Genomic DNA, 17461 nt, shown 5'->3' on the forward strand with positions numbered 1-17461 from the left:
TTCTGGATCATTAAATAGGAATTAATGATTATATATATTTTTTCGTGTGTTTATATACATAATAATTTTCTTGGGCAGAGTTACTTTTGTTCAAAGGGAGTCAATTGACAAAATTTTCCAAAAAATGGTGGTTTCCATCTTCAGTTGTCTTCAACTTGTGACTGAAAACAGCAAGGTATAACCTAAATAAAATTTACCCACATCCCGTGTCATATCCGGCGTCTACATCAAACCAATGAATGCAAGTGCACTGCGTAGATAGGTAAAAAATTATTACGCATATATACTATACTTTGAATTTCCTTGACTTCTTCATGTGTTTACTTCTACATATTTTGAATTCCTTTAATAAAATTTTTGGCATATTATTAATTTTTCAGGTGATTTTGACATTTGATGATTGATATATCAAAGGAAATGTCTAGTATTTTGCGATCCTTTAAGTTTGTTCTTTTATCAACCTTTTCTGTCTTCTTCTAAAGCAGGGGGCGGAGGTAGTGTATTGGTTATGGATTCGCACGTACCCACTAACTTTTGTTTAGGCCCTATTTTATATTATAAAATTCATTAAACATGTATAAATATTGAAAAAATTTCATAAAGCACCATCTTTTGGTAGTAATTAGCCATCTATAGATACCATTTGCTATATTACGGATTATAGATACCTTTTGTGTGGTTATAAGATGTACTTGATGTATTTAAGCTATTGTATCCATGAATACAGTAGCAAAAAAAGGCGTGAATCAAGGAAGTCTAGCTAATCAGTTGTTGTATTCGAGTGTATTCGACTGTATTCATGGAGTGAAACATGGTATTACAGCTGGACAGATTATTGTATTCAATTGTATTCGACTGTATTCACGGCATGAAATAAGGGATTACACTATTTTTAAAAGGAAAGTGAATCAATTAACATAATAGACTCCTAATATAACTCAACAAACTCAATTATAACACACAAATTTTATATTTTTAGTTATAAAAAAAAAATTCTCAACCGAAAAATTCCCCAAAAACATAGCAATTTTCAGAGAAATTATATAATACATCTGAATACATAAATTATATTAATTCAAAAAAATATATGAATACATTTATGACATATAGCGAGACAGTGAATATAATGAAATACATATTATACAGCGGGATACATTAAAATACAATGAAAAAAAAGACAATGAATACAATGAAATACATGGAATACAACGAGATACATTGAATTACAATGAAAAAAAAGACAATGAATACAATGAAATACATGAAAATATATTGAAATTTATTAACAGAAAATCAAGTTGCTCAGCCCCAAACTCCGTCGTCTTTGTTGAAGAACAAACCCTAATTTCTGGCGCATCCGCCGTTCACCGGAAGCCGGTAGTGAAAACACAAATATTGATCCCATGCTTCGGGATCCCCAGTCCCAAGTAAAAACTTTTGAACCACACCCTCCACCCATCCCCACAAGAGTCCGGAACCCAATTGTGATCTTTTTGGACTCAAAATACCGAAATAAGTTTAAAAAACACTTGGTGACAAAAGTATATAAAACGCGCTTTCAAACTGCGCTTTACCATAACGTCCGTTTGGAACATTAAGGTAAAGCGCGTTTCAAGCCACGTTTTATATAAAATGCCTTTTCAAACCACGCTTTACCTATTTTGTGGACCCACCAATAACGCTTCTGCTCTAACTGACATAACAATAATTCAAATGGGTAAAACGCCCTTTTAAAAAGCGTTTTACTTCAAAAAATTCGACCCCCCGGATTGGGCGTTGCCTTATTTAAAGGCGTTAAGAGTTTTGCAAAAGCTCATTCAAAAATAATATCAACTCCTGATAAATTTTTCTTCTTGTTAAATTCTCAAGCTTTTTTTCATAATGTCTGAAGAGCGAAAAGTAAGGGTTTCATTATATTGGGGGGGGGGGGGAGGGGGTGAGGTTGTGGTGGCGAATAACTCAGTAAGCTATAGTTTATCTCCACAGAGGTTACCCGGCAAGGGGGCGTTGAGGCACCTATTGAGGATGTTGGAGCTGATCTGTCGGGTAACCTCCATCAGCCAGACAAGCATCACAATAGCATGCCGTCATTCAGCCTTCAGTTGCCGCTCACTCCAGCGACTTCGCAGGAGACCCCGTTATATCCATTGTTGATCACGGGCACGAGCATTACCGAAGAGGATTGGGAGCAGTACTTTTCAGGGCCATCGGCTGCTGCTGAGGATCGGCCGAACCAAGATGTGGATGGTGGGCGCCGGCTGAGTCATGGCTCATCATCGATGGGTGTTGGGGATCTTTCCCAGGCGCAGGTATGTTTGTATTACTATTAAATTTCAATTTGTTTTTATCTCATTGATTTGTCATAAATAACTTTATAATTTTCTTATTAAGGCTTCATCCCGTCACGGAGGCCACTTTGTGCGATGGTGACCAGGATGCGATGGATGCTTGTATTCAGGATCCCGACGAGACCATGGTAAGACAATTTAATTTTTTTGACTTAACACGTACATTACTAATATATATTTTCATATACTGAGCCGAGTTATTCTTCTATAGGTTGCTGATGACCGACGACCCCTTCTACTGATGCTACCAGCACTACTGACGATCATGCTGCAGCGCATCCTGCGATAAAGAGGCGACGTGATAAGGATGATCCTGATAGCATATCCGGGTGGGAAGGGATGCGCCTCAGGCCAGCGGCTGCATTGAAGCACACAGTCTGTGGGACACATTGATTTTTTTTGTTTTATGTAAATATTATTTTACGTAAATAATAACAATAACTTTTTATGTTTACATTATATGCGCATTATGTTTTTATTTTCCCGTTTCTTCTTTATTTTAATACTACAACACAAACACAAACACAAACATAGAAACTTAACATAATTTAAATTCAGTACAACTGATGAAAACACATGACACGGGAAACATAAAGATAAAGTACTACACTCAACACATACATGTTATTGTTTAGTCACGACAGCCTATTATTCTCTGCTCCAACCACTTAAATTTCTCTTCCAGCTTATTTTTTTTCTTCTTCCGCCTCTTTTAGTTTCTCCTTTAACTCCGCAATTTCTCGTTTATACATAATCTCATCATCCCAGTATCCTTTGGTCAAATCACGATAATACTGCAAAGACTCTTTGTAGCATTCCTGCTTACAGGTTCATCAAACCATACCTCAAAATTACAAAAATTTCCGTTGTTGCCTCCAAACCTATTCACACACATCCAGTATCTGCGCCCAACTTGACCATCATCCCAACAGTCCGCCAAAATACAGCGTTTGCCACATTGGCACATTGGTATATAAATGCGTAGACATTTGTTAAAGCGAAAAATAACCCTGCTTTTATGGAAAGTTTTTCTATTTGTTATGGTTAAGCGCAGAAAATAACTTGAATGCGCCCGTTATTTGTAGGCAAGGCAATGCAAACGTAGCATTTAACCGCGCTATGCTTCGCGTGTTAAAGATTCTTTCGGATACAAAATAGATTTTTCGCAGGCGGGCAACTTTTCAGATCGACAAGACAACACACATAACGTAGTATTTAACTGCGCTATGCTCACACATAACGTAGTATTTAACCGCGCTATGCTTCGCGTGTTAAAGATTCTTTTGGATACAAAACAGCTTCTTCGCAGGCGGACAGCTTTTCAGATCGACAAGACAATACACATAACGTAGTATTTAACCGCTCTATGCTTCGCATGTTAAAGATTCTTTTAGATACAAAATAGTTTTTTCGCAGGCGCACAGCTTTTCAGATCGATAAGACAACACACATAATGTAGTATTTAACTGCGCTATATATGCTCACACATAACGTAGTATTTAACCGCGCTATGCTTCGCGTGTTAAAGATTCTTTCGGATACAAAATTATTTTTTCGCAGGCGGGCAGCTTCTCAGATCGACAAGACAACACACATAACGTAGTATTTAACCGCGCTATATATATTCACATATTTATCAAACAACTTCCTCCTCTGACAATGTAGTTTTGTAATAATTTTAGAGTGAAATTCGAAAGTCAACGTAAAAAAATTCATTTTTTAATCCAATACTATTTTTGATTATATGAACGGGAGGGAGAAATTTATTAATTTACTCAACTGAAAAATATTAAATATCAATAAGATTTATAGATAGAGGAAACATAATTTTATTTGATACATCTTGCAACATAAACAAGTATATACACTTATTACAACCACATTACAAAAACAAACACTACGTGTATCCTTAATAGTTGGGCGCATTAGATGAACTTCTACCAGGAGCTGGATTACCACCGCCACCCAAACCAGGTGAAGGACATTTACGACGGTCGTGTCCTGTTTGCGAGCATATGCCACATTTACGCGCATAAACAGTAACCAACATCCATTTGGTTCCGTATACGCGTTCTTTTTTGCACTTGTAGCTTACACAAATAGTTCTTGTTACACACCATTTTAAATGGTTCTGGCAGCCAATAATGCTCAGCACCCATTGGCTGTAGCTGCCCACTATATGTGTTTAAGTATGCAGCAACACTATATTGTCTATTAACATAGTTGGTTGCCCCTAAACCTGTATGTTGAAAGCACTTCATGGCATGTGAGCACGGCTTGTGGTAGATGGACCATTTCCCACAAGAACACAACCTGCTGGCTTTATTTATGGTGTGTATATTATTACCCCGGTGTTGATGGATAGCGGTGCGAACTTCAAAAATATTTTGCTCGTTGCAATGCTGTAAAAATGAATGCCAATGTGCTCGCTTCCTGATTTCTCAAATCTTTTCATTGGTATTGGCATAAATTCAACACCCCTCTTCTGGTGCACCTTTATACCTTTCAACAAACCTCTCCGCCATCTATTTGAATGATATCCGTACCATGGCAGTGACAGGCAATCCACGGATGACTTTAATAACCCGTTGAAAGACTCCGACATATTTGTAGTCAGGGTTCCCCATCGTCTGCCACCATCCGCATGCAATGTCCATATGTGAAGCTCATGTCGCATCAACCAATGATAGGCTCTTTCGAACTGCCGGATCGATTCCATGCGCCTCCTGAATTTGCACTCCTGGTGATCAGTTGCAGCCATCCACATTAAATCATGCAAGTCTTTGTTGGGATATTTCTTCTGGAAATTGGCCTTCAGGTGCCTCACACAGTAACGGTGGTATGCATAGGGTTCCTGCCATTTAGGCAAATGCTCTAAAGAACTTAATATACCACCATGCCGATAAGATATTAGACAAATACCTGAACGTTGTTTGACAACGTGCTGCTTCAAGTGGTTAAAAAATAGAGTCCACGTCTCTTGGCTTTCATTGGCACAGATGGCAAAAGCTAGTGGAAATATTTGTCCATTGACATCTACTGCAACGGCGATCAACAGCTTAATATCATACTTTCCATAGACATGAGTATCGTCTATGGAGATTACCGGACGACAATGCACAAAACTATCAATTGCTGGTTTAAATGCCCAGAACACGTATCTGAATATATATTTCGGTATTCATGCACTCCGCTCAAGCTTCCATTCAACAACAATACTGGGGTTAAAGTGTTGCAATGCGGTCAAGTACCTGGGTAGAGATGCAAATGACTTATCCTAGTCACCATAAACAATTTCAAATGCACGTTTGCGCCTGAGATATGCCTTTCTTTTGGTAATAGTACACCCATATTCCTGGTGGATGGATGCAATACACTCTTTGATCTTGTACCTTATGGATGCTTCAATGTGTGGAATCAGTTAAAGAGAAATCAAGTCAACATCCAAGTTGAAGTGATTTCCATTGAATGTGTCCATTTCACAATTGTGAGTGCCAATATATTTACCCACTTTCCACAACCTTGTTTTCTTCTTGCTCGTACGCTGCATCCAATGACAAGCCGTAAACCATCTACGACAAACAACCTTGTATACATCCGGACTTGACTCCCATACCATGATCTCACAACACTCTTTTACGCTGTCACTACAACAAAAAAGGTCTTTCGCGGCAATCTATTAGCGGCAATAATACAAAGGCCACTAAACGATTTCATAAACTCAAATGTTAGCGGCATATGATCATTGGACGCTATTAACCACCTTTTTGCTGGCAATAAAAGGAAATAGCCACTGAAACTCACTAATTTAAAGAAAGTTCTACTACTTGTTATTTTATCTTTTTCCTCTAAATAAATTTTCACCGAAAAACATATTCCCTCCAATTCTGTAGATGTAAGTTCCTAAAACATTAGAAATTATTTTTGAAATAGCAAACACTTCTCATCACCATCGCCCTATCACCGATGCTTTCTGTCTTCTCTGTCTCACCGCCGATGGTTACCCATCCCAGGTAACACAAATGATGTATATCTCTCTCACTCTCTCATATATATATATATATATATATATATANNTATATATATATATATATATATATATATATATATATATATATATATATATGTAAAAAAAATCTTGCAGAGTTTGGATGGGAAAGCAATCTGGGTAAATGCTGTTGATAATAGATCCGGGCACAACTATGAGTCTTTGAAAATTTTGGGTATGTGTTTTTATTTTTGCATTTCTTGTAAGTTTTAAATCCCAAATTGAAAATTTCTTCCAAGATAATGCGTTTACTGATATTTTTAATAAGATTTACTTTCTAGGAGCGTCAGATAGATGAATGTCTGTGACAGGCGAAATTCGTTTTTCACTTGCATATTAAATTGTTGTTTCTTTTAAGTTGTGGTGTGATCATGTAGCTAGATGAAACTAGTAAACACATACCACTTCTGAGTATTTTGAGTATTAACCTTTGGTTATTAACTGCCTTCTAAGTGCTCGACCTTTTGCCTCACCAAAATTTGCTCATATTCACTCTTAGAAGTTGTATGCTCAGTATCTAAGTAACTATCTTTCTTTTTGTTTTTTTAATATTTCTTTTGTGGAATAATCTGTATTTCATACTCCATTCCACATATGGAAGAACTAACAAAAATATGTTGCAATTTAATATTTTCTATAATGAAATAGAATTAGAGCAACTAAAGATTCAACAACTGTTTTTTAGTTTATTGCCATGATACTCATCAAGTTAATCCTTTATTAAGTTCGAACAGTTCTTTGATATCACCTTGAAAGGAAGACTACTAAGACACTTGAAGCAAAATATAGAATAGTTTGTTGAGACACTTAAGGTAGGTCGTGTTGACTACTTACTGCCGCTCGAATTTTACTACCACTAAGCACTTTTATTTAGTGCTTAAAAACACTATAGAGTCTCTAGTGTACTTTGGAAAGATTGATACATCATGAGTTTATAGGAGACTCTTGAGACCAAAAAAGTCACTTCGCGATAACCTATCTATTTTTAACAAGTAATTCAACATTTTTTTACTGCCGTTTGAATTTTATAGTCACTGAGCACTTTACGGTTTAGTACTTCAAAGAAAACTCTAGAGTGTATTAGGTAAAGATCAAATATATCATGAATCTATAGGAGAGGGTAGAGTATTTGAGGTACATGACTTGTTCAAGCCACGTTTATGTGGGAAGTGAATGTTCAAACTTTATGTGAATTTCCTGTTTGTAAAGTGTTTGAGGTTTTCACGTTTATGTGGTAAAGTGTTTGAGGTTTTTATGTGAATTTCCTGCTTGTCTAGTTTCTCAAGGTTCAAACTTTATTGTACTAGAATTTGTTTTCTTGAGAAAGATTTTGACAACTATTACTTTGGTGCCATTTGAATATTAATCGTTCTTCCTTTTCAATATAATGTGTTTAACTGGACCAAATTGCTTTCAGGTCACATCAGATCTTGTTTCTAAAACTTAAATTTTTCTTTGATATGAATACAACCATACTAATACCTTGTTTCTATTTATTTGCTGGCTCAGATTAAAAAGGTCATGCAAGCTCACGAGGAGTTGCGGAAGATTGCCATAGTTGTCCCTCTTTTAATCTGTAAGTGCTCTTGAAGTCACATGGTTCACTGAACTAATTTAATACCTTTTAGTTCGTATTTCTTATACGAAGTAGGGTTCAAATAAATCTTGGTGGTATGATGCTTTGAAATGTTTTATTGATAAGGCCTCGAAAATATACATTATCATGTAGATNTCATCCTCATAGATGGATAAGTTTAGGTCAAAAGGGTAGTGAAAAAAGATTTGGAATTTTATTTTTTAATACCCTTTTTTGGTAAGTTTAAATTTTTTAGGGATAATGTTAGTACTATGGCAGGAGAAGTTGAAAATCCAAAAAAAACATTTCCAATAGCATTATTTTCATCTGTTATTTTTACTTGTTTGGGGTATATTATTCCACTTTTGGCTGTGACTGGAGCTGTTTCAGTTGATCAAAATGATTGGGACACAGGATTTATGGCAAATGCTGCAGAAATAATTTCTGGTAAATGGTTGAAATTTTGGATTGAAATTGGTGCTGTATTATCAACAATTGGATTATTTGAAGCACAATTGAGTAGTTCAGCATTTCAACTTTTGGGTATGGCTGAAATAGCATTTTTGCCTAAGTTTTTTGGGTTAAGATCTAAATGGTTTAATACACCATGGGTTGGAATAATATTATCAACAACAATTTCATTGGGAATGTCATATATGGATTTTCAAGATATTATTTCTTCAGCCAATTTCTTGTATAGTTTAGGTATGCTATTGGAATTTGCATCATTTCTTTGGCTAAGGAGGAAATTTCCATTGATTAAAAGACCTTATAGAGTACCAATGAAATTACCAATTTTGGTAATTATGTGTTTAATTCCATGTGGTTTTTTGGTATTTATTATGGCTATAGCAACAAAACTTGTGTATTTAATTAGTGGATTGATGACTGTAGGAGGGATTGGTTGGTATTTTCTTATGAATTTTTGTAAGTCAAAGAGGTTGCTTAAGTTCAACAATAAGGTAGATGATATTTATGAGGAATAATTAATAGGGAAGCAAGTTGTTGTAGTTTTTTTTTTCTTTTTTTTTTTTGTTTAAATTAAGTTCTTTAATTTACTTCTAAGAAAGTTNAATTTCGTGCGGCTTATTTTCTAGTTTATAGCCATTTGATAACACAAGTTATCAAAAGCTGATGCTAGTAATTCGATTTAAATAATTCAGTTTATTTATCATATTGTCGACATTTTGAACTGGTGAATTAGTAATTCTTTTTGTTTGATGTGGATTTAATGAAGTGAATTATACATTTTGAAATGAATTATTATTGTTTACTTTTATTGCAGTAAGAAAAGTTGTTAAATGTCTTCCTTTGTGGTAGTAAGATAATTTTATACTGGCCATAACAAAAGTCCTTAAATATGTAAAAGAAGATGAATGCATGGATAGTTTAGTGGCAATCACAATTGTCGCTAGATGGTGTTTCTTCTACCCGCAATTGGATTTGTCTTTAGCGACAATAATAAAAGCCGCAAAATGTGTTATATATGGATTTTTTAGGCGCTTTAGTGGCAATTGTAATTGTCGGTAAATAATTGCCGCTAAAGCTTGTTCACATTTACCGGCCATAATAGGGGTCTTTACCAGCGATCGATCTAATGGCCACTAAAGCCTTTGCCGATGCCGACAACAACGGCCAATAATCAATTGCCGGTAAAGGTTTTTGCGGCCATTTGTATTGCCGCTAATAAGTATTTTTATTGCCGCTAAAGGTCTTTTTTGTTGTAGTGTGTATATTTTCGCTGCCTTGCTTAGGCGTGCTTTATCAGGAAAAAGCATGCCCTTTGCCAGCACCTCTGGTCTAGACTCATCCCACATTATTGTCCAAATTTCATCAAAATCCCTTGTGAGGGCATCCACATCCGACATACTTGGCAAATGATCAAGGTAGGCAATATGCGTAGAATGAAACGGCACGTGGGAATCGTACACTCTTGGTCTAACGGGAGGTGGAGCATGCTCCCTCATCAAATCAGGTTCGGCATTCTCTTCCTCCTCATCATCACCCTCGTCAGGGAAGGGTGTGTCATCTCCAGACTCATCGGCATTGTTGTCATAATCATTATTACCTTCCGGACTCTGCGCATCTGCCAAATCCAGAGTAAATACGTCGTCACGGGCAACTGAGTGAGGACAGGACCATCAAGTTGCTCGTCTTCACTGAACAAACAACAAAATAATAAGATACTCAAATTGATAAATACTTTACATATAGCTATATCACTTCACTTACAAGTCATAATGTGTTAACATTCCATTATGGACATTATCCTGTCGGTGATGACTCCCAGATGGACCATCGTGATCCAACACATCAAAACTACGCATATTCCAACTGAGTGTGGGTTCATAACTTGTAAAATTCATATCTGGACGGTACCCCCTGTGGAATATATTAGTGTTAATACAAATTCAATACAACAAAAATAAACATCGTAACACAAAGAAAAATTAAAGTTTACCAGTCGTCTTGTGGATTATGTAAACTATGAGAGAAATTATTTCCTCGCTCCTTATTCTCACGTGGAGATAAGTTTAGATCCGCCCAAACTCTTTCAGCCGGAACCTGTTCGGCTAAAACTGCTCAAGAATAACCACCCGATGATTGAGGGTTATCCCTGCTTTGCGCAACCTCATTATTGCGAACGTCTCACGTACATTTGCAACATTTTTATCAAAATAAATTCCTGGTATTCATCCGGACTCCCCAAAAAATTTCTCAGTGTTTCATCATCCTCGATGTTAAACTCAGCGTAACTAGCAACCCCTTGCAGAGTCACAAAATACAGATATCTTTCGGTTATTTTAAGATTCACCGAACGTTTGCTAACACTCATTTTATTACATAACAACGATACCAGTATATCGTACTCCATTGTAACTTAACATGACTATGTGGAGATAAATTATAGCTTACTGAGTTATTCACCACCAGAACCTCACCTCCCCCCCCCCCCCCCCCAATATAATGAAACCCTTACTTTTCGCTCTTCATACATTATGAAAAAAGCTTGAGAATTTAACAACAAGAAAAATTTATCACGAAGTTGGAGTAATTCTGAATGGTTTTTCTCAAAACCCTTAACGCCTTTAAATAAGGCAATGCCCTATCCGGGGGGTCAAATTTTTGGAAGTAAAACGCAGTTTAAAAGGGTTTTTTACATATTTGAATTATTGTTATGTCAGTTAGGCGCAGAAAAGTTATTGGTGGGCCCAGAAAACATGTAAAACGCGGTAAAAAGCGTTTTATATAAAACGCAGTATTAAACCACGTTTTATCTATACGTCCCAAACGGACGTTAAGGTAAAACGTGGTTCATTACTGCGTTTTACATATTTTGGTAACTAAATTTTTTTTTACCTAATTAAGTATTTTGAATCCAAAACGACAACATTTCGGTTCGAGACTCCTAAATGATCGATCACTAGCGTCCAATTCCTTTTGCATGCTTTTTGGGTCCTCTTAAATATCTGTCCTTGTATGTAGACTTTACTACAACGCCCACAGAGATAGAGTTCAGAACCTAAATATTATTTTTTTGGACTCAAAATACATTAATAAGTGTAAAAAAAAAGTTACATTTCTATATATAGCGTCCAAATACAAGACGTTATACCTTAACGGTAACTTTTGCCGTTAAGGTATAGCGTCTTGTATTTAGACGCTATACTTCCTGACGATTTGACTGACACATCTAGCGTCCTCAATTCATACGCTATACATATAGCGTCCAAAACAAAAACTCTATACCCCTAATTAAATATCTCCCTTCGTCTTCTTCCCCGACCAGAAACCCCTTTCCCCCATTTTTTTTAACCTTACTGCTTCTGGTCCCCCCCTGCTCGTTTTATAAACAAAAAAAATTATGGGCCCCTCCCGTCACACAAAAGGTTAAGAACGTAGGTCCCACATCGTAGTAGAGCATCGTATTATTGTGGTTTAACTCCTTCGTCTTCAAATTTTCACACTTCCCACTACATCGAGGTATTTCGATTTATTTTATGTCGAAACTTGTATAATAATGCATATTAGTTGATTGAATGTGTTTCCATGTTGTTTTGTGTTTTATTTGCGAATTAGTATGTTATATATATCCAGACTTAGATATTAGTAGTCTAAAAAAATGTAAAATTGCGATTTAATTTTTTATGTTAATATCCGGATTTTGATATTAGCGTTTCCATGTCGTTTTGTGTTTTATTTGCGAAACTAGTATGTTACATGTAATTTTGTGAATGTTATGTGATTAAAATGTATTTGTTATTTATATACAGTTTATTTATTAGCGTAGTAAAATGAGAACCTTTTAGCGTAGTAAACTGTATAGTATTTTAGCGTAGAATCCCTGTAATTTAAGTATTTCTTATACTGGTAGATGAAAATATATACTTTGTACAATTAAATAATCAAACTATTGAATTTGACATACATAATTATTCATGATAGTTTGGTGCTACTGGGTCTCAAATATCGAGCCTGGAACCCAATAGGTATATATATTTTGTAAAATTAAATAATTAAAATTAAGAATTTAAATTATAAAACAAATACACACGAAATTATCAAAATATTGAATTTGACACACATAAATATTCATGATAGTTTGGTGCTACTGGGCCTCAAATATCGAGCCTGGAACCCAATATGTATATATATTTTGTACAATTAAATAATCAAAAATTAAGAATTTAAATTATAAAACAAACACACACAAAATTATCAAAATATTGAATTTGACACACATAAATATCCATGATAGTTTGGTGCTACTGGGCCTCAAATATCGAGCCTGGAACCCAACAGGTATATATATTTTGTACAATTAAATAATAAACATACAATTAATGTTGTTTAATTTACAGTTGACGACATGGACACGCTGCCAATACATCCTGGCCCTTACTCTTGTGAGCTATTAGTGCTTCAGGGCGATCATAAGTCCGCCCATATATTGGAGGGAGAGTTACTGTGCCAGACTCTTCGCGCTAGGAGAGTGGACGACCTATGGGATTTTTTGAGGCCCAGAGATCTCCACGAGCGTGTAGTCCATCGCTTCCATACGGGATTCTATAGGATTATTGAGATCGGGTGGATACAGGTTGACTGGACTTTGATCACGGTGTTGATTGAGCGGTGGCGACCGGAGACGCACACTTTTCACCTGCCCATTGGCGAGGCTACCATCATGCTGCAGGACGTGGAGGTTTTATATGGCCTTTCCGTTGATGGCATGGCCGTTTCACTGCCTATTGCTATGAGATCTATGGCGCGTGATGCTTATTTGGACATGCTGCAGCAGCTCACGGGTTTCAGGCCACCGGACGAGACTGCATCGTCGGGTGCCAGTCGGTTGTCTTTGATACAGAGGAGATACATATCACCCGGTATACGAGGTTGTTGTTGCTTCTTCTATTTGGAGGTGCCTTGTTCCCGAACACTTCGGGGAACCTAGTGAGCCAGAGATTTCTTCATCATCTTCAGCTGCTAGATGAGTTACCCTATTACAGCTGGGGTGCTGCTGTTCTCGGCTACATGTATAGGCAGATGTGCCGGGCGAGCATAGGGCACTCAGAGAGATGTTTGTGGTTTTATGCCGCTTCTACAGGTGACAACATATTCAAATAATCTGTTCATCAGTCCTAACTCTACCTAGTTAGAATTTATCTTAAACCTTACGTCAACTTTGCATGTTAGGTTTGGGCCTTGGAGCGGTTATTGCAGTTTCAGCCACCTCAACCACAATTACCTCCTAATGTACCACCTTCGTTTCTCCCTCTAGTCAGGAGGTGGGTTCTCCGCCGTACACTTTCACAAGAGTATGATGCTCATCATAATCTCCCCCTCTGCAGGGATGTGTTGGATCTGCTGGAGGGTGCACAGGTAAATATGTACCTAAACTTACCTGGTATAGATTAACTTAGTGTTGCGCATACTCACGTTTCATGTTCTTATTTGATAGTTCATCTGGATGCCATACAACGACGATCTGATAGCTTCCCTGCTACCTTATTGCTCGGTCGGCCGACAAATTTGGAGCAGTTCTGCCCCACTCATATGCCTCGATATTGTGGAGCATCATGCCTCGGAGCGGGTAATTCGGCAGTTTGGCCGTCCGCAGTATATACCGAGGGGGCCTATATGGGAGCCTACACATTATCAGAGGGATGATCGTTGCAGGGCGGACGACGCATTTATGGCATAGTTAGCGGCACAGATCCATATTTGGGACCACCGAGAGCAGATGATTCCGCCCCCACCTACACAGATCCAGGAGGTGGCTATTTAGGGGTATATGTCCTGGTACCGGCACGTCACCCGAATTTTTATCGGGAACCCTATTCATCAGGCTGGCTGGCGGTACGTTCCATACGTCAGGCGACACGAGGCCCTGGTATGTTTTCTGTTATTATTTATTATATAAATGTATTTTAGTGCAATATATGAAGTTTATATTTTATACGTTGTGCAAGCTATTGGACTACATACAGTCTATCATACGGGACTGCAGATGCAGGATTATGTCGGCGATCCTGCGATCGCCTTGCAGGATTACAGTCGTCGATTTATAGAGTTGGCTGCCCGAACACTGCAGCGAGCCTGGGAGGATCAATGTTTGGCACACATGCCTGATTATGTGGAGCCAGAGCAGTACGAGAGAGGCCCTGGTGTGGCACGAGGTGGTGGTGCCCGACGAGGTAGTGGTGCCCGACAAGGTGGTGGTTCCCGACGAGGCGGGGGTGCCGGACGATGTGGCGGTAGGCGGAGAGGAGGTGGTCCCCAATAGCGTTGAGGCCCATGCTGATTATGTTGCTGTCGATCTGCCGGGTGGCCTACATGAGACGGACATGCCATCATATAGCCTTGGGATGGATCTCACTCTAGGGACTTCGCAGGTGACCCCGTCAGGTCAATTATTGATCACGGGCACGGACCTTTCTAGAGTGGATTGGGATACATACTTTCCAGGCCCGTCTACTGTTGCTGAGGAGCGGCCGACACGAGATTTACATAGTGGGCATCGGCTGAGTTATGGTTCATCATCACAGGCACAGGTATGGTTTTCTTAGTATTGAATTAGAATTTGTCTTTATTTTCCATTACTTTATTAATTTCCTTTTTAAGGCTGAACGCGATGCTGACATGACTGCGATGAATGATTACATTCAGGAGCCCGACGAGATGGTGGTAAGACAATTTATATTATTGTGACTTATTATATACTTTGCTATACTGAGCTTTCTATTCTTATGTAGGTTTCTACTGGACTGACGGCCCCTTCTACCGATCCTGTCGCACCACTGATGATCATGCTGCGGCGCATCCGGCTATATGGAGGCGACTTGATGATGACGATCCCGATAGCGTACCCAGGCGGGATGCGATGCGCCTCAGGCCAGCGGCTGCGTTGAAGCACACTGGATGCGAGCACATTGATTTTCTTCACTTTTTTGTGTTTGATATATATAATATTTTTGTATACACATTAACAACAATTTTCATATAATATGCGCATTACTTTTTTTAATTTATTAGTTAGTTTCGTTCACAAGCACTAAAACTTAAATTCCATTACGATTAATGAGGTTGAAGTTCAGTATAACTAATTTAGTTTAATACTACAACACAAACACAAACGTAGAAACTTAACATAATGAAAATTAAGTACAACAAAGAAAAATACAAGACACAGGAAACATAAAGATAAAGTATCACACTAAACAAATACATGTCAATGTTTAGTCCCTACCGCCCATTAGTCTCTGCTCCAACCACTTAAATTGTTCTTCCAGCTTATTTTTTTCTTCTTCTACCTCTTTAAGTTTCGCTTTCAACTCCGCAACCTCTTTTTTACGNGATGATATTTATTGAGGAAGTAATTAATAGGAAGGACAGTTAGTTGTTTTTTTTTTTTCGTTTTTTTTTTTTTTTTTTTTTGTAAAATTGTTACTTTAATTCTCAAAGAATTGAATGCAAGATGTTCATTACTTTGTCTTATTTATTTTTTTCAAGTTTTGTTTTGTCTTTTGTACCTAATAATGTTGACTAGTCACTCTGACATATATAATCTAAGATGGGTTGTGTCAAAATGAATTGACAATGAGTCATAACTTAGTCTGTCTAAAATAATCTAGTTTTAATGCTTTTTTTAGGACATCAATAGACATTATTTTAAATTACCTAATTATTTGAATTAGTTGAATTGACAAAATAATACTCCCTCCGTCTCAGTGGTTATTAAAAATAATTGTTCTTAAATTATTTGTCATTTTAGAAGTTCAAGACAAAACTGATTATTCTTTTCTTTTTTACCCTTAGTAACACATAAGTAGAATAAATATTCAATGAAAAGAGATTATATCTTAAGATATAAATAAAGGTAGAATAGTCCAATCTCTTTCCTAATTAATATTTCTTAAGAAACGTGTAAAAGAGAACATGATATGAGACGGAGAGAGTACACTTTATTGGATCTAAAGTTAAGATTAATTTGATGAAAAGAATATGACAAATCATTGTATTTATTTGCTTTAATTTATCTTATTTATTATTTTAAGTTTTATTTTGTCTTTTGTACCTAATAATGTTCACTAGTCACTGTGACATGTATAACCTTTATTTTATGTTATAATTTCTTTTTCTAGTATATATCATCATTAGTAAACTCTCCACATGCTTGCCCTTAATTAAATCAAATCAAATCATTAAATCAATGATTAAACAAAAATCAACACTATGTTGCGTATCTTTTACTCTCAATGGTTGAAGGGGTCAAATTAAGAGTAGGATAGGACCAAAATTTTCTTAGGAATCTCATCTAATCAAAATTAGAATCTACTGTGATTTTGTCAAAACTATATATAGATATAAAAAAAGTTGTTGGGTTGATTCCTAATAATGCAAACAAAATTCGTTAATAATTACTAAAAGAGAATAATTAAATTCGGAATATGAGCTGTAAATTGGTACAAAATTTGAGATAGTTGGAATCTTTCTTCTTCTTTTTTAACTGAGAGATCGAAATGTGAGACGTGTGAATGAAGATTCGATCGTTTCTATAAGAGGCAGATCCAGGATATAAACTATGTGGGTTCAACCATTAAGGTTCTTAGTATTGAACTCATAATATCCGTAAAATTATGGTTAATGTCTACAATTTATTGCGATTTTAAGAAACTTTGACACATAAATTTGTGTTTCGCGTCGAAAATTATAGATTCAATTGAACCAGTGGGATAAGACCGCCCCTGCTTTCCCAAAAGAGCGCTTTAATTTACTTTCTTAGTAGGTCTACCCAGAGCTCGGATCAGTTGAAAGTTGATTCTGTAAATTTTGAGTATCGAATATCAAAAAAAAAAAAAAAAGGCGCGCGGTGGAGGGGGATGTGGTGGGGGGGGGGGGGGGGGGGGGTAAAGCGTTTTCGTCGAAGTAAGTAACTAAGGAGCATATGGATACTATTCTTACAGTCCAATCAATCAGATTTTGAACCTC

General features: G+C 36.8%; 1 protein-coding gene across 1 annotated transcript; it reads left to right on the plus strand.

Moving 5' to 3' along the window:
- LOC109227899 (probable polyamine transporter At3g13620) lies at positions 125-8989 on the plus strand. Its single transcript, XM_019393092.1, is given in 6 exon segments — positions 125-175; positions 1989-2309; positions 2411-2476; positions 6282-6361; positions 8126-8216; positions 8218-8989. Coding segments are annotated over 6 exon segments (1350 nt in total). The 3' UTR covers positions 8959-8989.

The sequence above is a fragment of the Nicotiana attenuata genome, chromosome 6 (genome assembly GCF_001879085.1).
Source record: "Nicotiana attenuata strain UT chromosome 6, NIATTr2, whole genome shotgun sequence".
NCBI lineage: Eukaryota > Viridiplantae > Streptophyta > Magnoliopsida > Solanales > Solanaceae > Nicotiana > Nicotiana attenuata.